The 22,442-nt window shown below is 58.0% G+C and overlaps 1 protein-coding gene across 7 annotated transcripts in view; it reads right to left on the bottom strand.

Annotated features, from left to right (window-relative positions):
* DLGAP4 (DLG associated protein 4) overlaps positions 1 to 22,442 on the bottom strand; it is a 120,141-nt gene that overhangs the window by 54,765 nt on the left and 42,934 nt on the right. For 2 of the 7 annotated variants that reach the window (XM_039699605.1, XM_039699603.1), the window contains exons 1-3: positions 14,004 to 14,103; positions 4,552 to 5,569; positions 3,167 to 3,313 (exon numbers count right to left, since the gene is read on the bottom strand). In XM_039699605.1, the coding sequence (XP_039555539.1) occupies positions 3,167 to 3,313; positions 4,552 to 5,502 (1,098 nt within the window). In that variant the 5' untranslated portion in view covers positions 5,503 to 5,569; positions 14,004 to 14,103. Of the gene's footprint in view, positions 1 to 3,166; positions 3,314 to 3,956; positions 4,011 to 4,551; positions 5,570 to 14,003; positions 14,104 to 15,278; positions 15,370 to 22,442 lie in introns of those variants that run through there. The other 5 variants (XM_039699609.1, XM_039699608.1, XM_039699604.1 and 2 more) reach the window with 4 other exon arrangements.

Here is a 22,442-nt window from a genome sequence, read left to right on the forward strand (position 1 = left end):
TCCTGCCACTGGGAGGATCCCACAGGTCACTGGGATGCCTGGCTCTGACCCTTTCCAGAGGAGACGAGGACCCTGAGAATCACTTTTATATTGATCACCTTGGTGTCAGCTCTGACTGGAGATTGCATTTGGCTGCCTGTCTTCTCCTCAGGTTGAGCTGCAGCTCCTGCCTGTGGGGTCTGGGCCAGCATGGGGCTGGAGAGGGCAGGAGGGGCTGGCTGCAGCCCGTGGCACAGGGGTGGAGGGCCAGCCAGCAACCAAGTGTGTCATGCAGGACAGGAACTGCCTGGCTGTCCCTGTGCAGGGCCAGGGCTGGATGGTGTGGGGCAGTGAGGGGCGCTGAGCTCAGTCCAGGTCAAGTGGGGGTTTTCAGACATCTGAAAGCCTGCAGCTGCTCTGCTGCCACTGCTCAAGGGCACAGACTGGGGGCTGCTCAGTTCTGCCATGGCTGCTGCATTTGCCCCCTCGGGCTCCCTGGGCACAGCAGCACAGACAGTTCCAGGGTGTGTCTCTCTGCTGGTGCAGCCCCAGCACTGCCTGCCCCACTGGGCCCTTCCCTCTCCCAGGAACAGTCTCCCTGGGGCATCACGACGGTGCCTGGCCCTCACCAAGCTGCCTTTAATCCTGCTTTCCCTGCCTCTCCTCTGCGCTGTGCCTTGGCAAGGCAGCAGGACACAGAGCTGCTCTCAAGGCGCTCTGCATTCCAGCTCAGCAGTCAAGGGAAGGAAGGTGCTTGGGAGGACAGCCCTGAATCCACTGCCCCACTTCAGAGCATGTCCCACCTCTGCCAGCACAGGGGCCACTGGGACTGCCACAGCTCCCGTGGGACAGAGAAAGGACAAGTGTTTCCTAAGTGTCACACCTGCAGAGACAAGCAGGTGCCCTCGGGGCCCTGCAAAAGCAGTGCAGGTCCTTTGGGTGCTGTTCGGGGTGCTCTGGGCTGCTTCTCTGCAGGAGGATGTGAAGAGCCTGTCCCACAGTCCGCATCTCTGTGGTCAAGGACAGACCTGACAGTGGCCAGTGCAGCCCCTCGATGGCAGCAGAGCTCCTGGCAAGTGACACCAGGGCTCTGAGCAGAATGTGTGTCATGCCCAAGTGGGCATGAGGGCACCCAGGCCAGGCACAGAGCAGCCCCTCACAGGTGGTGGGGCCCTGCTGCCCTTCCTGCTGCTCTCCCAGGCACAGCCTTGGCTCTGCCTGTTGTGCAGGGGTACTGTGGAAGGAGTGGGAGCAAGAGGATGCCCAGGTCCAGAGACTTTATGGGGACTTTGGGGCTGCAGGATGTGGGTCCTTCCTTGTGCCCAGTCCATGTGGTGCCATGTGGTGCAGGGGTGTGGGATCCAGGCACGTGTCCACCTCTGGAGCTGCCACCACACTGCACTGTCACCAGGTGCTGCACAGTCCCCAGCCAGCAGCACCGTCTGCCTCTGCTACTCTCCTGCCATGAGCTGAGCGTGCAGGGAAAAGGGAAGGGCCACGGGGAGGTTTCCCTGGGGGCATCCCCCCGACCCTGGAGCCCTAACAGAGCGGGGAGGGGGGAAGGGAAAGATCCACTGCTGGGCTTTGGCAGGAGCTGCAGTGCTCCCTCCACTTGGGGCAGGTCAGGGGGAAGAGACTCGAGGAGCAAACAGGGTTTCCATCACACAAGTGCCAGCTCTGCCATGCACACACGGACATGCAGCACAGGAAGGCCCTGCTGAGCACTGCAGGGCTGCACGGGCCATGCACAGGCTGCACTGCTGCAGGCACAGCGCTGCTCCCTCGGCCGCTGTGCCCCTTGTGCTGTCCCAGGGCTCAGCCATGTCCTCGAGAAGCAAGCTGGAACCAGGCTGTCCCTCTGGCAGGGCACCCTCTGGGAAGGACCTGGGCTGTGTTCCTGCTCCATGGCAGCTCGGTGGGGCTGGTGTGAGGCAGTCAGCATTGTGGCGTGGCTGGCACTGATCAGGCCACCCACTCTGGATTATGAATTATTTTCAGGGCTCCTGGGGGTTAAGGAAGCTCTGGGATGGTCTGGCTGTAGGTGGGATTGGAAAGGCTGGTTTGGATGATGCATCAGGTTAATGGTGACTGTCCCCTCTGAGCCACCACACTGCCCATCCCTTTGATGCTGCCTGCAGATCTACAGCTCCTGCTCACTCCTGCCTGGGGCATCTCCCACTCCAAGGAGCTTCTCAGCCTCTTTTCTCGTATTCTCAGCTGCATATGGGGCCCATGGGGACAGGGGATGGGGAGCACAACCTCCCTCCTTGGAGACTGCTCTAAGGATAGAGATGTGTCATCCTAGGGACTGATCTGAGAGACCTCTACCCTGATGGGACAGGGCTGGACCTGGGGCTGGGTGATCACCAGCTACAAGATCTGAGTGTGGATGTTTCCAGGGCCTGGAAACATCACATGGACCCCCAATAGTTGCTGATGAACCCCCAAAATACCCAGACCTTTCAAATGGGGCAGGAGAGGTGAATAGCCTTGGAGGCTGGGCTGTCCTGTTTGTCCCCATCCCACTCCTGCCCTCCTTCATGTCCCTGCACCTCTGGCACCCACTGGGCGTTTCTGCCTGGCAGCAGCCCCCTCTGCAGCAGGGCAAGGCCCCCGTGTCCCCCAGGCACTGGGAAAGCAGATCCTTGCTGTTCCTCCCCCTGGCACACAGAGGGAGTGGGCTCACTCTGTCCCCAGGAGTGACAGGGGACATGTGACCTTGCAAAAGGACATTCCCCACACACAGGCTCTAGAGGTGACTTCTCCATTGCCTCTCCTCTGCCAAGGAGGGGCTGGGATACAATGACCCCATCCTCCCGTGAGGTGCCTGAGCTCTGTGTCCTGATCTTTGGGGCTGACACTGGACACCTGGGGACAAGGTGAGCCCAAGCACCCGTGCCCTGTCAGCTTGTGGGGGCACCAGGTATCGTGTTTTTGAGACTGAGTGCCTGGGGTCTTGGTTCTAGTGGTGAACTGCTGGTGAGCCAAGCACGGGGCTTGCCCCAGGCACTGGGGATGTTGGTCACAACCTGGTGTTCCCTGTGCCCCTCCTGGATGCCAGTCGTGGCTGTTGGCTGCTCCCTGCCCGCTCCAAGTCCGGTGGCACAGGCTGAGTCCCAGGTGGTCCCAGGAGGATCAGAGCAGGAGGGAACTGGGCAAAAGCTCCTGCTCAAAACAAGATCCCTACCTGGGCGCTGCCTGCGTCGGTCGGCCCGGGGCTGAGGGGCTGGTCCCAGCTCTGCGGGGCAGCCGTGTCCTCCCAGCCGAGCGGTGGGGCTGCCCAGCTGCTGGCCAGGCCCGTGCCACCCAGCTGTGCCCACAGCCCTGCGTCAGGCTGTCGAGAAACGGAGGCTCATTACATGGGGGGAAGGAGCAGGACAGCCTTGCACTCCAGAGCCCAGGGCCTGTCGGGGCTGCCTGCTGGGCTCGGTGCTGCAGCCTGAGGGAACAGAGCCTTTGGAGAACTTGGCTGCAGCTCTTTAACCTCAAAATGCTTAACAGGAAGGAGAAGGGGGAAAGAAAAAGAAACCAGGCCAAGATAATTTTCCCTGCTGGTGTTCCTGATGCAGTCAGTTCAGTCCCTTGGAAATCTGATTTGCAGCCATGGCCAGTGGAGGTATTGGAAACTGAGTGTGCTTCAAGAATTAATCAGTTTTTAAAGCCTCTAACCTGGCTGGGCACAGCCAGTGAAGCCCCTGGCACCTCTGCATTAAAAGAATGCTAGAGATTTACATGCACAAACTGGTCCCCTCCTCCCCCATCCAGGCCTGGCTTATTTGTCTTCATTCCTCTCTCTAGGGCACAACCAGGTTCACGCCGCTCCAGCGCCGCTTTTGGAGCCAGCCGCAGGCCTGGAGCTGTCGGTGCCAGGGCTCCAAACCAGCATCAGCCATGCAGGCCATGCAAGCGGGGCTGGCACTGCCCTGCTGCCCCAGCCCGGCCCCGCGGGTGAGCAGCGCGGGGGCTGCAGCTCCTACCAGTGCTCCGGGGAAGCTGGGCAGAGCGGGGCTCACCGGGCACGCCGGCGCATCCTTGCGATGCGTGGAGATAAGGGGGGAGCGTTAGTTAGCGCTGCTGACCTTCAGCCCGTGGCACAGGGGGCTCCGTGGGGGCCTGGGGGCTGCATCCAGTGAGACATGGCCCCTCAGCATTCCCGGCCATGTGGGCACTCAGGGGAAACAGCCACATGGGGCAGCTACATCCCCACCTGCCCAGGAGTGCCCCCAGCACCTGCAGGGCCTGGGCAGGCAGTGGCGACACGTGGGAGGCCTGCAGGACATGGGGTCACACCCAGCAGAGGAGGTGGGGTGGCGTGTCACCTCCACAGGGACTGGGGGTGCTGAGACCGTGCTGCAGCTGTGGGAGATGGACCCCACCAGCACCAGTGTCCCCACAGGAGGAGTAGGGACCTGTTCCCAGGGTCCTCCCCAGCCCTCTCCTGGCAGTGTGACCTGAGGTGGCAGCTGAACCACCTGGAGATATTTATAAGGCCACATGGGTGCCCAAGAGGATGTCCCTGAACTCCTGTGCTCTCCCTGCACGGAGCACCCCGTATTCCCCCACGGCACCCACCTGCAGGTAGTGGTAGGCCAGGTCCTGGTGGCAGGACTTGGATTTGAGCAAGGCTTTGTCGATGGTGGCGGAGGCCTTCTGGCACACCTCCCGGGCATGGCTGAGCGTCAGCGTGGACCAGGAGCCCCGCTTGATGTAGTTGGAGTCGTTGTTGATGGGGATATTGGTGCAAGGGGTGACCTTGAGGTCATTATTGCTCTTGGAGGATTTCAGCATGTGCTCGCTGATGGTGTTGTAGGCGTGCATGAAGTACTTTGGCTGGCTGTGGTCGGGCTGCCGGCCCAGCGTCATCAGCCCCATGGGGTTGCGGTAGCTGCAGGTGTCGCTGTCCAGGTTGTCATCGGAGCTCCACCAGCCCGAGATATTGGACCTGGTCCTGCGCTTGGGCTCGGAGGTCTTCGCCCGGTCCTTGCTCTTGCTCCTCCGGTTTTGCTTGGCATCATCTGCTCCCTTCTTCCCGTTCACGTTGCCCTTGGTGGGGCCCTCCAGGGACTGGGACTTGGCGAAGAGCTTCTGCACGGAGTGCACCAGGTGCCGGATGCGGCCCGGGCTCTCGCTCCGGTGCTTGGCGTCGCTCCGCTGGAACTGCAGCGTGCTGAAGCCGTCCCTGTGGATGGGCAGCTGCTTCTCAAACTGGTCGAGGAGGTTGGCAGGCAGGCGGTTGATCTTTGTGGCTTGGGCATGGCTCGGAAAAGGGTTGTCATCCGGGACCTCGAAGTGGGAGTTGTAATGGATGCGGGGGAAAGTGCTGCTGTTGGAGATCTGGTTGTTGAGCGGCAGGAGACAGTCGCTGTGCACGGTGTTCTGGGCCGGGAATCGGGGGTCCATGGTGAAGGAGTCGGTGGGGCTGAGGAGATAAGGGTTCCTGTCCTGGGGGGCATAAAGAGAGTCTTGAGGGGAGTCCAGGTTTTCGGAGAGATGGCGGCTTCTGTTGTCTCCTAAGCCCTTCATGGTCCCAGTGCTTTCTAGACCATGGCTCAGGGACGGTGTGGCAGAGCCCTCGCAGACCTCCCTGCAGCTGGAGAAAGAGACCAGATGCTGAGAGCCCACTTGGAACCCTCTGGCAGCCCACGCCTCAGTGGGGGCACATCCCTGTCCCCCTCTGAAAGCAAATGCCACCACGGCTAAGGGACAAAGGAGAGAAGCAGGATGGCAGAGGTAGGAGGGGAGGAGAAGGGCTGTGAGACCAGGGGCTGGAGGGAGCAGGGCCCAGCAGAGGAGGGGCAGGATTTACGTTCCCACTGCAGCTGCAGTGCTCGTGTGCCTCAGTGCCCAGCCACAGGCTGCTCAACACCACTGCTGCTGCTGCCCTGGTGCTGCATTGGGATTTAACAGTGTGACAGAGGCACTGCCAGCAGGTCCCTGCTCTGTCCCATCAGCTTGGGGAGCTGGGGGGAAGCCTGCTGTCAAAGCCCAGGCAGTCTGGAGCTGAGCACCCCAGCTTTGCAGGGTGCCTGGTGCTCCTGAGGTGGTGGATCCCAGGGCTGGCACAGCTCCCACAGCTGTGCTAATGTGACACGATAATGGCAAACACCTCTCCAGCCAGTGCTGCCTTCCTGGCAGGTTCTGCCCTGGAGCACAACGTGTCAGTAGCTCCATAAGAGCTGAGGTGTTTCTGAGCACTGAGAGCCTGACCAGAGAAGCTGTTGACTGCTCAGACAATGATTTCTGCTGGGCTGCACCACTCCTGGGGAGCTGTGTCACCTGTGCCACCCTCCTAGCCAGTCCCTCTGTCCCCTCTGCCACAGTGAGGGGCTGGGGTTGGTCCCTTCCTTTCAGCAGGTACGGGATCCCTGTTGGGTGGTGGAAAGGCAGCTGGGACAGAGGGATCGCCTGAGGGATCCTCACTGAACACCTTCCCAGTGGTCTTGCCCCATCCTGCTTGGTTCAGAGGGATCCTCATCTTTACTGTGTTATACAGGAAAAAATGACAAACCTTTTGACTTTGCTTAAAAGAAAAATCAGTGAACATTTATATGAGTTGAGCTGTCAGTCAATAAGTTGATTTTCCATACTCAAAACCTACTTAAAATCATGGAGTGTATAGATGAACTCTTATTTCCTATTACCTTTTAGTTTAGTTTCTTAGTTCCTTTTTGGTTTAGGTTGAGTGTTGCTCAAAAAAGAGAGTGACTTTTAACTTTTGCAGATGGTATGTCCCTGTGAGGAGCACAGGTGACAGTCTGTGCTCCTGGCTTCTCCCATTCAGCCATGAATTGGTCTCCAGTCTCCTCGAGGAACTTGTCCCCCATGTCAGCGTGGCAGCAAAGTGGTGTGGGAGTGGGGTCAGTGCCACTGCAGGGTGGCAGGAATCAACAGCCTTGTCTTCCTCACTCAGGGAAAAACGTATTAATAATGAAAAGCAGCCAGAGCTTTAAATAATTGTTTGGAAGCACAGAAAGAAAAAAGAAGTGGAATTTATTCCATGGCTTGATGGGCTTTGCAGTCTCCATTTAACTCTGTCACTCCCAGTGAGTTGGCAGAGCCAAGCTGGGCTTTCTAAAGCTGCAGTGAGCACAGCCTGGGCTTCCCATCCTGCTCCAATGGAGACCCCAGAGCCCCACCCTGAGCCCTGCTCCGAGGGTCCTGCCCACGCTGACCTCAGCCCACCTGCCCTGGGGCACTGCCCACTGCTCCCTGCATCATGGCAACTTCCCAGCACTGTTCCCTGGGCATCCTGGGGCCCATCAGGCTTGATTGCTCCTGACCCCAGCCCCTGCAGAGGCTGCAGGGCTCCAGAGAGTGGTTACTTCTTTCCTCCTGCTGAGCTGCTCCAGCAGCTGCCACCTCCAAGCTGGGTCCTGCCCCTGTTGGGCTGTGCTGCTCTGGAAGAGAAGATTGCCCCCTCCCCCACACAGACAGTGCTCAGGCATTTTGGGGATGGGGACATGGCCTGAGCTGGGAGGTGCTGACACCAAACCTGAACTTTCTGCCCAAACACCAAATGCAGCCTTAGCCTTGACTGAGGCCCAGCTGCTTCTGGTCCCTGTGGATGTGATCCTAATTCCCCTGTGGGTGCAATCCTAATTCCCCTGTAGGTGCAATCCTAATTCCCCTGTGATACGTGTAATCCTAATTCCCCTGTGGGTGCAATCCTAATTCCCCTGTGGTATGTGCAATCCTAATTTCCCTGTGGGTGCAATCCTAATTCCTGCTGTGCTCTCCAGCAGCATCAGCCCCCTGGAGTCTCCTGCCCATGGGACCCCCTGGGCTGGTGGATCTGGGGTGGCGCTGGCTGGGGGTGCCAGCAGGGAGGCTCAGGGAGGCCAGCTGGCACCCACAGTGCTCACACAGCAGTCAGAGAGCCCAGGTGATGTTCCCAGAGGAAACCCTCCAGGCAGAAGGGAAGGATGGGTGTAGGACAGGGGTCAGGCTGAGCTATTGATCTGAATCCCACAAGGCTTTGGATGGCCAAGCTCCACCTGCACACCTTGGAGAGGAAGCCCTGCAGGAGGCAGAAGCTCAGATCCTCCCAGAACACCACCCAGGCTCAGCTCTGCCTGCCATGGCCACTCTCCCTCCCCTCCTTCCCCCGGTTCTGGAATCCCAGTAAAATCCTTCCCTTGTGCTCAGGGCCCTCCTGGCTCCAAGGGACGCTGTGGATCCAGGCTCACAGGAACCGTCAGAGGAACCAGGCTCCCTGAGGAGACTCCACACCCTGATTTGATTACAAAGGGATGTCTCTGGGTATTGATAGTAAATACATCTTTGCCTTCTGAGAGCAGGTGATATTTGAAGCAGGAATCTCCTCCTAAGGCAGCCCATGATTGCCTTGTGCTCACTGGGCTCCAATAAACTCAAAAAAGTAGGGAAATGAAATGAAATGAAATGAAGAAATGTCCTGCAATGCCATGCAGTGAAGGTCTAGTGTGCACAGGAGGAGGAGAATGGCCAGGGCCAGGCTGGCTCCAGGTGCTGGAGAGGCAGAGGGGCAGGGAGAAAACCCTGAGGGGCTGGGAGATGAGTGGGAAAGGAGAGAAGGTTTTGGAGGGACAGGAGCAGAAAGGGTGGGAAGGTGGGAGCAGAGGAGGGCAGGGAGCTCCCTCTCTCCCAGACTGGTTTCCCCCTGCCAAGGGTGGGCCCTCACTTCTCTATGGCAGAGTTCACTGCTCCCTTGTCCTGTGGAGCTGCCCCAGGTGCTGAATCTGCTGCCTGTCCTGCCTGCCCCAAGAGTCCCTTCCCTGGGCAGCAAGGGAGGTGTGAGGTGCATCCCTGCTGCTGGGCACATGCTAGTGCCCACCATGGTGTCTTTGCTGTCTCCTCTGGTCAGCTGGTTTCCCTCTAAGATGGATTAAACTGGTTTCCTGCATTTCAATTACTCTCTGAAATCCTTGGCACTTTGTTGAGAAATGGGGACAGGGAAGAGTCCAGCAAGATCTTCCCCACCATCTCTTAGATTTGGAAGAATGGAAAAAGCTTGAAACTTAATCTCCCAAATCCATGATCCTGCAGCTTCACAGACTGGCAAGGGCTGTCTCCTGGGACAGGTGCCCAGTGTCCCTGCTGTGTCACCCTGCCCTGAGGCAGGCACCCCAGCAGGGGTGGTCAGCCCTGCAGCACAGACAGGGTACCAGGGTCACTGCAGGAGATCTGTCCAGCAGAGGATCACAGCAGGGGCTGCCAGGGCAGGGACAGGACCCCAGAGCCCCTGGAAGGGACTGGTTTCACCCCATTACCTCTGCTCCCCTCAGTCTGTTTTCTCAGGACTGCCCTTGCTCTTCCCAGTGGCTTTGCTGGTGCTCAGAGGGGATGAACTGACCCGACCTGAGCTGATTAATGGCACTTTTGTGTGCACCAGAGGCATCTTCTTGGGCCTGGTTCACAGCCTGCAGGTTTGGGTGGGCTGCACCCAACCCACCTCCAGCAGCACCTCTGGCAGCTCCAGACACCAGGCAGGGCTTGGAACCACAGAACAGAATTCCTGAGTGGTTTGGAGTGGCGGGACCTTAAAGCCCACCCAGTCCCACCCCCTGCCATGGGGAGGGACGCTTTGCACTAGTCCTGGAAGGTTGCTCTAAGCCCCAACCAACCTGGCCTTGGACCCTTCCAGGGTTGGGTCTCCAGCCAGTGAGGGACCATGGCTGTGATCAGCTCTGTGCTGGGGCTCTGCACCATGGGGGAACTGGGCAAACCAATACCACTGCCCACCATGGTCCCTCCTCTTCAGCTTCTGGGGTGGACATGGCTTTCAGTAGATGCTGCCCTATTTCTATGTTCTTCAGTACTGCAAATCCACCTTAGACCAGCTTACCCTGGGGGCACAGAGAAGGCAGAGAACAGGGCAGACTCTCTGCTCTCTCTCAGCAAGGAGGGGACAGCAGGAGGAGCCTCACAGCCTCACCCCACTGCTCTCTGCTCCCATCTGTTCCAGGATCTCTCTTTGCAGCTGGCTGGCATTTGCCAGCCCAAACCATGGCAGAGGCCTTTGGCAGGGCTCAGTCCTTCTCACCAAGCCTGCCAGATCCCAGGGAGCTCTGAGAGCACGCCACACTCACCCAGAATTCTGCTCCTTGTATGTGCACATTGGGACTGTAGCCAGAAGTGTTCCACAGGCATGTGGATGTGACACTTGGGGACATGGTTTAGTGATGAAGGTGGCAGTGCTGGGTCAATGGTCAGACTCCAGGGAGGCCTTTTCCAAGATCACTGGTTCCATGGGGACACATCCAGCTCCACGTGGCTGTGGGGTGTGTGCAACACGTGGTGGCTGCCATGTGCACAGGCTGTGGGGGGTGCACCTGTGACTGGGGTGCCCTGGCTGTTACAGGGCTCTTGCAGAGCCAGGGAGTGCCAGGCTGGGGGCTCACTTCACCCTCCAGGGCAGCTCTGTGCTGCCTCTCTGCTGCCTTTGCCCCTGCCCTTGGCACACATGTGCCATGCAAGGCCTCCCTGTCTCCTCCCTGGCCACCCTGCTCTGATGCAGCCACGGCTGCCATAGCTGAGCAATGCCTTGGCACAGAAAAGGCCACTTGAAGAGCTCTCCAAGTGGTGCTGAGGCCCTGGCACAGGGTGTCCAGAGAAGCTGTGGCTGTCCCTGGATCCCTGGAATGTCCAAGGCCAGGTTGGACAGGGCTTGGAGCACCCTGGGACGGTGGAAGGTGTCCCTGCCCACAGAAGGGGGTGGAATGAGACGTCTTCAAGGTCCCTTCCTACCCAAACCATTCCAGAATTCTCTGGTTCCCTGATTCCATGTACTACTGAGGCAGGGCTGGCCAGAACTCACTTTGGTGATGCTCAGGAGAGGCTGGCAGCACATCAGGAGAAGCAGCAGCCTGTGAAACGGGACTGCCCAGAGCACACATCCTCCAGGAGGAAGCACCCCTGGGCTGATTGGGCTGAGAGCACCCTTTGGGGTCAGCAGGTCCTGCCCTCTGCCCATCAGCTCTTCCAGGGCTCCACATCCCCCAGGCAAACCCCAGCCCAGCCATCCGGGCTGGCTGCAAACACAGAGGTGGCCTTTGTACCTGGAGCCAGCAGCACAATAACAACGGGCTGCAATCCGGAGAGATGATTTGCCACCTGCAGGGGGAAAATGCCTCCCCTCTCCTGCTGCAGGAAGCTGAAAGGATCTGTGAGCTGTGGTGCAGGTGACGTGGGCCTGCCCACGCGGAGCCCAGTGTTCCCTGAATTAGCAGGAGCTCTGGATGTGCTGCTGGGGGCCGCTGCCTGCCAGAGCCCTGCATTAATGATGATTCAGAGTTCACAATCTGATCGTGGCCGATAAAAATAGCTGGCTGCTGCTCGGAACAATTCTTTACACAACAGAGCCTCCTCCCGCCACGCTGCTCCCACAGGGACTGCTCCCACATCGCTGTCCTGGGGCAGAGCCCGTCCCCAGGCACGAGCAGCAGGAAGCCCTGCCTGTCCTGGGATGAAGGAGGAGTTAATGTCACCCACCGTGACAGTGCCACCAGGAGAGCCAAGCACAGCAATGGAGGGGACAGTGGCTCCCAGCAAGCCAAGGGTGTCACCTTTTTGGGCTCCCTGTTTAGGAGACAGGGAGTCCTCTAGAGGGCAGGTCTGCCCATTGCCTGAGGGTGTCCAGGGGCTCACCCAGCCCATCCTCGCCCCCTGCCAGGCAGTGAAACACAGCCAGTGCCAGTCTGATCCCTCAGCTGTGTCCCTGGGGAAGAACTTCCCCACATCCCTCCTCACGTGGGAATATACGGCTGGTGCCCTTTGAATGTGGCATCTATACACAGCTCCTGAGGCCCCATAACAGCTGAACACCACTGGAGTCCTGCTTGTTCTTCAGGCCAAGGCTGTCCCTGCCCACTGGTGCCCACTGGGGTGATGAGAAGGATGGGATCTGACTGGCACCATCCCAAAATGACAAAGAGTAATTTATCTTAAGAACTCTAAATACTACCCATTTTTTGTTGTTGTTTTTAGGGTTTTTTGTTTGTTTGGTTGGTGGATTTTTAATTTTTTTTTTTAATCTACCAGCAAAACAAAATGCTGTGAAAGTCAAAGGCTGTGATGAGAACTCTAAATACTACCCATTTTTTGGTTGTTTTTAGGGTTTTTGTTTGTCTGGTGGATTTTTAATTTATTTTTTTAAACCTACCAGCAAAACAAAATGCTGTGAAAGTCAAAGGCTGTGATATGCCAAAAGTTTTTGACTTCATGTGTTGCCTTAGCTGGAGGAGCAGATGAACTCCTGAGAGAGACAGAGAACTTATTTCTATGCAGATGTCACTGGTAATATAATCAATTCTCCAGGGAGCAAAACCCCAGAAATTCTGCAACCTATTTGTCTGTCCCTAAATAGAAGTTTCTCAAAGTTGTCCATGAGACGGGATTTGCTCTGAATCAGGAAATGCAAAGCATTAAGTAGGTCAAATGAGACAAATGAGACGGATAAGAAAGGGAATTTTCAGGAAGGGAGCAGGACAGCTGATGAGGTGCCTGGAGTGGAAGGACCAGGGCAGGGAGCTGGATCGTTGTTTTTGAAACCCACCTGCAGCCTCTGCTGCCTTGCAGAGCACTCGGGGCACAGGCTGGTGACCACATGGGGCATGTTCCAGCTTGGCTGGAAGAGCAGCTAATGAGAACATTCTGGCCCAAAGCTGACCTGTTCTGCCCGGTGGTGTTCAAGGGTTTGGGGGGGGTGAGGGAGTGTCTGCACAGCCCCCATGGAGCAAGCATGGGATGCAAAGCCCTGACCGTGGCTGCCCTTGAGCTGCCTCTGTCCTGGCTCCCAGGGATGGAGGTGTCCACCCTTGCACTGAGAACCTGGGACCCAGACAAGGCAGAGACTCTGCTTGGCCTCCTGTGCTGGCAGCCTGCCCAAACCCCATCTGAGTCCTCCTGCCTCTCTGTGCTGCCAGAGCCATCAGCAGCCCCAGGGCCACGGCCCCAGTGCCCCTCCCAGGGCACAAAGACCACGCTGAGGAAGGGAACCTCAGCCTGGAGAGGAGGAGACTGAGGTCAAACTTCATTGGAATCTTCACTGGGAGAAGGTGCTGAGCTGTGCTCTGTGTGACCAGTGACAGGACAGGGAATGGCTGGAGCTGGGCCAGGGCAGGCTCAGGCTGGAGATCAGGGAAAGGTTCCTCATCCAGAGGGTGCTGGGCACTGCCCAGGCTCCCCAGAGAACGGGCACTGCCTTGGGGCTGCTCCCCAAGGAGTGTTTGGACACTGCTCCCAGGCACAGGGTGGGACTGTTGGGGTGCTGTGCAGGGCCGGAGTTGGATCGATGATCCTTGTGGGTCCCTTCCAGCTCAGCTCATTCCATGGCTCTGTCTCCTTGCCCTTAGTGTTTGTGGCAGAGTAGTTACAGGATGCTCCGAAAGGCCGTGGCTGTCACTGCTTCACCACCAGCTGAGCAAGGACCTTTCTGTGCTTCAGGGCAGAGGTTCCTGCTCCCTAAATGTCCACGTGAAGTCAGGCAGGGCCCTGTCTGCATTCGGATGCAGGGTGGAGATGCTCTTGGCATCGATGTGCTCAGTGCCTCAAACAAAGCAGCTCCTGTAGCCTGAGGGTCCCGGGGCAGAGAGGAGCAGGTGGGAGAAGGCAGCAGCTCCCTGTGCCCGCCCTGCGGAGCCCGGGCTGGGCCTGTGTGCAGCTCCGAGCTCGGAACACTTCCTTTGTCTCAAAGTGGGTCAGGCGGAGGCGTGACGTTACTATAGCAATGGGCAGGAGATTTCATAACTTTATTTTGCAAGGGGTGTGTTGCAGGATTTGCCAGGAGACAGAGGGAGGGTTGTCATTGAATCACCCTCCCAGCTTCCCTTCCCCAGCCTGCAGGAGCTCCACTGCCCCTTGGCCACAAGCACAGAGCTGGGGCTGTTCCCCCGGTCCCCTTGGGAGTCCCAAAGCCACCCCGGGGGATCCCCGAAGCCACCCCGGGGCCATGCCAAAGCCACAATGGGGCCATCCCCAAAGCCACCCCGGGGGATCCCCAAAGCCACCGTGGGGCCATGCCAAAGCCACCCCGGGCCATCCCGTACCTCTCAGCTTGCTGGGCTGGGCACTAGGCCAGATTCAGCATCCTGAGCACCGTGTGTCCCTCTGGGCTCCAGGGCTGTCCCTCATGAAGACCTGCAGGGCAGAGAGAAAAGGGGACGTGTCCTCACAGGGATCAGAGAGGGGTCTGTGATCCCTGTGATCAGAGTTTGCCTTCCTGACAAACATCCCAGGCCACTACCCAATGCTGCAAACCCTTTACTGCTCTGCTGATACCCAGGCTATGCCCAGCAAAGGGCAAATGGCAGAGAGTGAGGCAGAGGCAGTGCCCTCAGGACAGGGAAGATGTGGGTGTGGGTCCTGTATCACTCTGGGTGTCACATGGACTGAGAGGATGAGCTGGAGTTCAGCCAGGCGGGGAGGAGAACATCCAAAATGCTCCTTGCTGGGGGCTCAGGTCTGGGCAGAGCCCCTTGGTGGCAAAGTGCTCTTTGTCTTCCCTTCCCTTGTTTGTTTATCAGGGACTCACCACGCTGCAGTCCGTGGCCATGCCAGGAGACACTGAGCTGGGCAGGGGGAGCCTGTCACCCTCTGTGCCTCAGCCTTTGGGCTGTCCCCTTTGAGCCGAGCCCAGGGAGACAGGAAGGACAATCCTGGGGACAATCCCCCTGCCTGGGGTGGCAGCTGGCACCTCTGGTGCTCCCCTTGCTGTGTCCCAGCACAGCAGAACATGCTCTGACTGTCACCTCCAGCTGCTCACAGCAGCTCCTGCTCAGCCTCTCCCATCTGGTCACTAGGTGCTACTGTGCTGCAGCTGAAGCCTGTGAGGGTCCCGGGGCAGAGAGGAGCAGGTGGGAGAAGGCAGCAGCTCCCTGTGCCCGCGCTGCGGAGCCTGGGCTGGGCCCGTGTGCAGCTCCGAGCTCGGAACACTTCCTTTGTCTCAAAGTGGGTCAGGCGGAGGCGTGACGTTACTATAGCAATGGGCAGGAGATTTCATAACTTTATTTTGCAAGGGGTGTGTTGCAGGATTTGCCAGGAGACAGAGGGAGGGTTGTCATTGAATCACCCTCCCAGCTTCCCTTCCCCAGCCTGCAGGAGCTCCACTGCCCCTTGGCCACAAGCACAGAGCTGGGGCTGTTCCCCTGGCCCCCTTGGGAGTCCCAAAGCCACTCTGGGGGATCCCCAAAGCCACCCTGGGGGATCCCCAAAGCCACTCTGGGGGATCCCCAAAGCCACCCCAGGGGATCCCCAAAGCCACCCCGGGGGATCCCCAAAGCCACCGTGGGGCCATGCCAAAGCCACCCCGGGCCATCCCGTACCTCTCAGCTTGCTGGGCTGGGCACTAGGCCAGATTCAGCATCCTGAGCACCGTGTGTCCCTCTGGGCTCCAGGGCTGTCCCTCATGAAGACCTGCAGGGCAGAGAGAAAAGGGGACGTGTCCTCACAGGGATCAGAGAGGGGTCTGTGATCCCTGTGATCAGAGTTTGCCTTCCTGACAAACATCCCAGGCCACTACCCAATGCTGCAAACCCTTTACTGCTCTGCTGATACCCAGGCTATGCCCAGCAAAGGGCAAATGGCAGAGAGTGAGGCAGAGGCAGTGCCCTCAGGACAGGGAAGATGTGGGTGTGGGTCCTGTATCACTCTGGGTGTCACATGGACTGAGAGGATGAGCTGGAGTTCAGCCAGGCGGGGAGGAGAACATCCAAAATGCTCCTTGCTGGGGGCTCAGGTCTGGGCAGAGCCCCTTGGTGGCAAAGTGCTCTTTGTCTTCCCTTCCCTTGTTTGTTTATCAGGGACTCACCACGCTGCAGTCCGTGGCCATGCCAGGAGCCACTGAGCTGGGCAGGGGGAGCCTGTCACCCTCTGTGCCTCAGCCTTTGGGCTGTCCCCTTTGAGCCGAGCCCAGGGAGACAGGAAGGACAATCCTGGGGACAATCCCCCTGCCTGGGGTGGCAGCTGGCACCTCTGGTGCTCCCCTTGCTGTGTCCCAGCACAGCAGAACATGCTCTGACTGTCACCTCCAGCTGCTCACAGCAGCTCCTGCTCAGCCTCTCCCATCTGGTCACTAGGTGCTACTGTGCTGCAGCTGAAGCCTGCTGGTTCCTCCTCCCTGCCACCCAACCATGCTGCAAACCATGGGAAAAATGCTCCCTCTGTGAAAAGCCAGCTAAATAAATCTGGGGGAAAACCCCCCATGTTTCTTAGTGTCCCCAAAGCCCTACTGACCCCACAGAGAACACAGCCTGAGTTATCTACTAAGTGGTGTTGGGGTTTGCGTTGGTGAACACCCCAGGCTGGTTGGTGTGCACACACAGCCTGTCTGTGCTGCACTGGGAGCTGCTGGGGCAAACTGGGCACCTCCTGCTGCAGGGAAGGAGGGGTTGGAAATGGCATGGGAACCAGAAGAGGACTTAGCCTTCCTAGGACAGCTTTTTCATCCCTACTTGAATGGAGGAGGCCATCTGGGTTTGAGAAGGTCTGTGAGAGCTCAAAGAGGGGTGAAAATAGGTAAACCAGTTTCTTGGCTCAGATGGAAGGCTGGGACAAGGACACAAACCTTGGCAATTTTTCTAGGAAAGCCAGATCCAGGTGCTGGGCTTGACTCACCCCCAGTGATGTAGATGACCAAACCCAGAGATGAGGCAGCAGCTCTTTGTCCCCAGAATGCAGAGATGGGCACTGCAGCTGTGCCCCCTGCCACCACCCAGCCAGAGGGGCTCTTTTTCCTGCCTGGGGGCACACACATCCCAGGTGCCCGGCTGTGGCAGAGGCACCGTGCTGTCCTCAGGCATGCCCAGCAGCCCTCCTAGAACCCACGCCAAGGAAGCAAAGCCTGGAGAGATGGAGAGGCACAGTGCAGGCAGAGAACAAGAGGAGTGCGTGCACTCCAAGGCCCTCAAGGGGGATATGCCAACAGACAGAAGAACAGAAAGCCTGGGCAGATCAGCAGACTGGCCTCCTAGATTGGGTACAAACCCTCGTCACCTTCCCAGTAGTTCCATGGCCCAGCACTGCAGAGGGAATCACTAAAGCAGAGGGATGTGTCCTGGGACAGCCAGACAAGGCATTCACAGCTGTCCCCACAGCTCCCCTGCCTCCTGCACCAAACACCCCTCTCTCTCCTGAGTTTCTTGCTGCTGCTGGGCTGTGAGGTCAGAGCCCAAGGCTGAGACAGAGGTGAGGCACATGCGGCTTCACCAGCCTGGGAGCCTCTGCTGTGGCCCGAGGGACACCCCCCACCCCAAAGCCAGACATTCCTGGGCTCAGGAATGGCAGCCACTGCACTGTGTGCCTGTGCCAGGACGAGCTGTGGCAGGGCCAGGTGCCACAGACCGCACTTCACTGGCACTGCCCAGCCCTCTCACACCTTCCATGGGAAAGGGAATTCCAGCACTGGGAGCTGTGTTGGGTTTGAGCCTGTGATCCAGACAGCAGAGCCACTAGCACAGCCAGGATCCACAGCCACTGCTGCCCCCAGCATCAGCACCCACCTGTCTGTGTCACCCACTGTGTGACAGTGCCCTGCTCCAGTGCCACCAGCGCTGGGATGGAGGGAGCACCACTGGAGCCACTGATGGCCACCACGGAAGCCACCAGCACCTTCTAGGAATGCCCTCAGCACCCTCCTGGCTGCACAGGCACCACCAGCAGCACCCAGCATCCCATAGCAGCAGCGGGGGCTGTTGGGATGGAAGTGCCTGGCCAGAGCTGGCACCACCTCTCACGTCTGTGTGTGGCACCAGCACCCTCAGGGTGCCTCAGGCCCCCAGGACCAGCCCAGTCCTCACATCCCTTGGCACATCCAATGGGTGGCAGAAGCAGGGCCTGGGTGCCAGGCCTGCCCTCACCCAGCAGGTTCCTCCAACTAAACAAGGCCATTGAAGCTCTGGAGGAAGAAGCATTTTGGTGTGGAACACTGTTTCTCCCTTTGCATGCTGTTCTTCACAGAGAAAATGGCACCATAATTGCTTTTAATTAATATCAGCATCAACGCCCAAGGAAATGCAAATGAACAATTGTGTCAGCAGCTCAACCACCTAATGTTACCGACCATCCCGACACCTCCATTGTCCCTTTCCTCCTCCCTCCATCCACACACCTCCACTGTCCCCCTCTCCCTGCCATTCTCAGGAGCAGGGTGCTCACGGCTGGGCTGTGAGGGGTGGGATGGAAGCTGCTGCATGGAAGGACAGGAGAGGGGCTGTAAGCTCAGGGAAGGGGACTGCACACCAGTGGAAGGGCCCAAGCTGGGGCTGTGATTTTCCAGGCAATGAGGGCACAGAATGCCAGAGGAAGCAGTCAAGGACCCTTCTCTGCTCAGGGCTGTCTTGCTGATGAACTGATGCCCCTTCAAGACAATTTTGGTGAACGGGGTCTCAGATGCTCTGCAGCCAAGCCTCACTGGAGAATCAGCTGGTGGTTATTGTCCTCTTGGTCTAGGGGAGGAGGGCACAGCCTGCCCTGCTGCAGCCTGGGTGGTTCTGTGTGGCTGGAGAAGGCCTTGAAGGGATGGATCTGGTGCTCCTGGTCCCACCTCAGAGGTGGCTCTGCTGGGGCCTCCTGAGGAAGGTGATGGGATTTCAGCCCAGTGAGCAGATGAGGAGGGCAGGGTGGTCCTTCCCCTTCTGGCACTACAGGGCCACAGTGGTGTGGTCCCAGCCAGAGCAGAGCCAGGCCAGCAGAGCTGGGCAGGTGCAGGTGGTGCTGGGATCTAATTCTATGGAAAATCCTGTGGAATGTTACAGCTCAAACAGCAGCATCTTGGGATGGTCTCTGGGAGAAGAGAGGTCCCTCCCAGGCTGGGCTGTCACCTCCTGCTCCTTCCTACTTCTCCTTCATATTTGGAGGAGCCTCAGCAAACCAGCCACGGCTGATCTTGGTGAAGCTGAGAGGAGATGAAGCCTCCATTCCAGGGAACAAGCACAGTGACCTGACACAGAGCGCTGGACCCAGAGCTCTGTCAAAAGGCTGAGAGTCCCTGTGGGATCCCATGAGAAAGCAGGGATGCTGCAGGGATGGGGGATGAGCAGGCCTGGCACAGGGGCAGAGAGGAAAGGGTGAGGAGCAGAGCACAGCCCCACAGGCAGGTGCCCAGCGATGGCAAGGGCTGCTGAACAAGGGCCCCTTCCTCCTGCTGTCACCCCTCCTGCTATTGTCCCCTCCTGCTGTCACCCCTCCTGCCATCATCCCCAGACTGAACCCCCTCCAACACTTGGATTTACAGACTGTAAGATCAGGTACAGACATTGCCAACCCTTCTGAAACAGGCCATAACACCATTGTGTACAAATCCAGCAAGAGAACTAATGAAAATAAATATGTGTGTGCTCTTGTAATCTCTGCGCCATTTCTCTGGGTAAAACAAATGCATTGAGCTCCTTTGGGCATCCCAGAAAGAATCACCATGGAGGATGTTTGGGGCTGAGCTGGGAGCAGCACCTCCAGGGAAGGACAAGAGGCTGCTTGGAGACAGGGGAGAGCACAGGTCAGGTATGGCTGAGCATAAGGCAGATTTGTAGACAGGATTAAGATCCTTCTGAGGAGGCACGGAAGGAAAAATATGTGTGTGAAAACACCAGAGGGAACAACTGAGCAAAGGTGGGAAGGGTGGGAAGTCCTGCTGAGCTGTGAGGAAGGTGCTCCCCTCCCCAAGCCCAGAAGGCTCCCACGCAGATGCCTTGTCAGCAGGGTCCTGTTGGGGCAGGGCTGCAGGGAAATGAGGTTACAGCACATGGCATGGGCTGTTCCTGTCCCCGCTCTTCCGACAGGAGGGTGTCCTGAACACAAGGACAACACACACTGATCCTGCCGAAGATGGAAGGTGAAGTTAGCAAGAAGCTGAGGCAAAAGATCCACCCTGACAACTCGCAGAGGTCAAACCCCACATCACTGTCAACTGAGAGGAACCTTGGGGACATGGTGGGGACCTGACAGTAGCACTCCTTTAACTCTATACACAGGGGAACCTGACAGACCTTGGAGGCACCTCCTAAAGGAGAAAGACTTTGAAGAGAGTGACTTTGAGTGCCTGAAATCTGTTTGATTTGAAAGACACATCACCCTCCATTCAGCTAAGGTCTTATATTAAATTTGTCATCACCAATTTACTAAATAAACACTGAGATAACCTCTACTCAACTGGTTCAGATCAGGTATTAGACAAAACAGTTTCACTGAAAGAGTGGTCAGGCACAGGAATGAGCTGCCCAGGGAGGTGGTGTGGAAGTGTTCAAGAGCCACCGGGATGTGGCACACAGGGAAGTGGTTTAGGGGTGGCTGTGGTGGGACTAGGTTGATGGCTGGACTTGGTGATCTTGAAGGTCCCTTCCAAGTTAAGGATTCTGTGAGACGGGAGCGTGGCCAGGCCAGCAGCCCTGGAGGGCAGGGGAGGGCACTGAGGGTGGGGGTTACCTGTTCTTGGCATGAGAACAGCAGCAAACAGCCCTGAGATCCCTGGTGTAGGAATGGGGGAAGGAGCTGGAGGGAGCAGAGCTGAGTCTCTCTCTCCAGGCAGTGAGAGACCTGTGCCCCCAGCAGGGAGGACAGATGCTCCTGTGGAGGGACCCCAGGGGGGTGGCACATCCCCTCCTCAGGGCCCATCGGGGGGGGGTCTGTAAAGCTGGGCAGCCTGGAATTGTGAGGAGGGATTCTGCACTGGTGCCACACCCCATGGACGAGAGCTCCCAGGGCATACCTGGGGCTCTGCTGGGGCAGAGCTGGCCAGGACTGCAGGGACCTGGGAGAGGCTTCCTGTGCTGGAAGACTTTCCTCAAGGGCAGGGAGGTGAGGGACAGACCAACAGGGCCTGAAATAGTGAGGGAGAACAAGCAGGATGGACTGGGAGCCTTCCCCTGAATGACATAATGATGTGGAGAATAAAACTGGTCCAGACAAGGAACTTGGAGAGAAGAAATTCCCCAAGTGCCTTCCCACCAATGCCAGGGAGCCTGATAACACACTCTGCTCACATATGGACAAGGATCTGACCTAGTTGTGCTCCTGAAACCTGACTGGGAGTGTCACATAATTGGAGTGTTAAAACCAGCAAATGCTAAAATCGACAACTTCAGGGAAGAATGAGGGCGCAAAGGGACATCAGATGTCATGGCAGGCAAGGTCAGCAGTTTGAGTCATACCCACCTGCAAAGCTCTCAGATCTGCTCCAGCAGAGGCAGAAGAAGGTGCAAGAATGCACAGGGCCTTTCCCAGCCTGGCAGCTGCTCTGCCAGCAGCTCTGTGATCTGCAGGGGAAGCAGGTTCCCTTGCTATGGGAGAGACTTGTGCTGAGCACTGCATCCCAGGGTGAGCCCACGAGGGATGTGCAGGACACGGTGCTCAACAGCTGAACACATCTGTACAGAATCATAGCTAAAGTGAGACCCTGCCTCAGCCAGGGAAGGCAGAGGAGCAGGGCCTGTGTGTGACACCCACAGTGCCTTACTGGAAAAGAGAGTCAGCTTGTGGCAGCTCGGTGTCTGGGAGGATGGTCACAGAGTCAGGGAGTCAGTAAAATCGGAAAAGCCCTCTGAGATCACCAAGTGGAACCCTGAACCCAGCACTGCCAAGTCCACCACTAAGCCATGTCCCCAGGTGCCACATCCACATGCTTTTTGAATACTTCCAGGGATGGCGACTTCACCAGTGCCTGGCAGCTGTGCCAGTGCCTCAACACCCTTGCTGTGAAGAAATTTTCCCTAATATCCAGTCTGAGTGACTGGAAAAGAATGGAGGCACATTGACCCAAAGCCAAAGGAAGGTTTATTTCCAGTGCTACAGCTGCACCTGCCCCCAGCCATGGACTGTCCCTGGCGCTGCTGGCTCGTACTGCAACTCTGGGCTGAGCAGCACAGCCAGGGCACAAAGGGACAGCCAGCCTGGGCTGCAATGTGGCTGCAGGGAGAAGAGAAGGCCAGAGGTGCTGGCTCAGAGCCACCTCCTATGCTGCCCAGCCTGTCCCTAGCCTGTCCCCAGCCTGTGGCCTGGCAGAGCCTGTCCCCACCAGGGAACCCTGGATCCTACTCCTGCCTGGTGTTGGGAGGGGGACAGGCTGCTGTCCCATGTCCTGGCCTTGCTGGGAGCTGACCTGCTCTCCTGTGGCAGGAACACCTGAAGGATCTGTCATTGCTCCCGGTCCCTGCCTGTCTGCTGAGGGACAAAGGGCAGCATCTCTCATTGAGGCTGGGCACAACCTGACATGGCCACAGCAAATTCAGCAAAAAATCCCTAAACTGGGTCAGACACACCACCACAGGTGTCAGAAGGCTCCATGCTCGTGCAGGCCTGCTGAGAAGCCCTCAGCTTTGTTCCTGCTCTGGCTCTGGCAGGGAAGGGACAAAGCGGCTTCTGGTGTAAATCCTGGGAGAGCCCACGGGGAGCTGCAAAGCCCCGGCCGTGCCTGGAGCAGGTCCCTGCTCTGAGCCCCGCGCTGAGGTGGCCACCAGCTGCATCTTGGGCACAAGGGACCCTGGAGGAGAAACTCT

Source organism: Passer montanus, unplaced genomic scaffold (assembly GCF_014805655.1).
Source record: "Passer montanus isolate IOZ18808 unplaced genomic scaffold, ASM1480565v1 scaffold136, whole genome shotgun sequence".
Classification (NCBI taxonomy): Eukaryota; Metazoa; Chordata; class Aves; order Passeriformes; family Passeridae; genus Passer; species Passer montanus.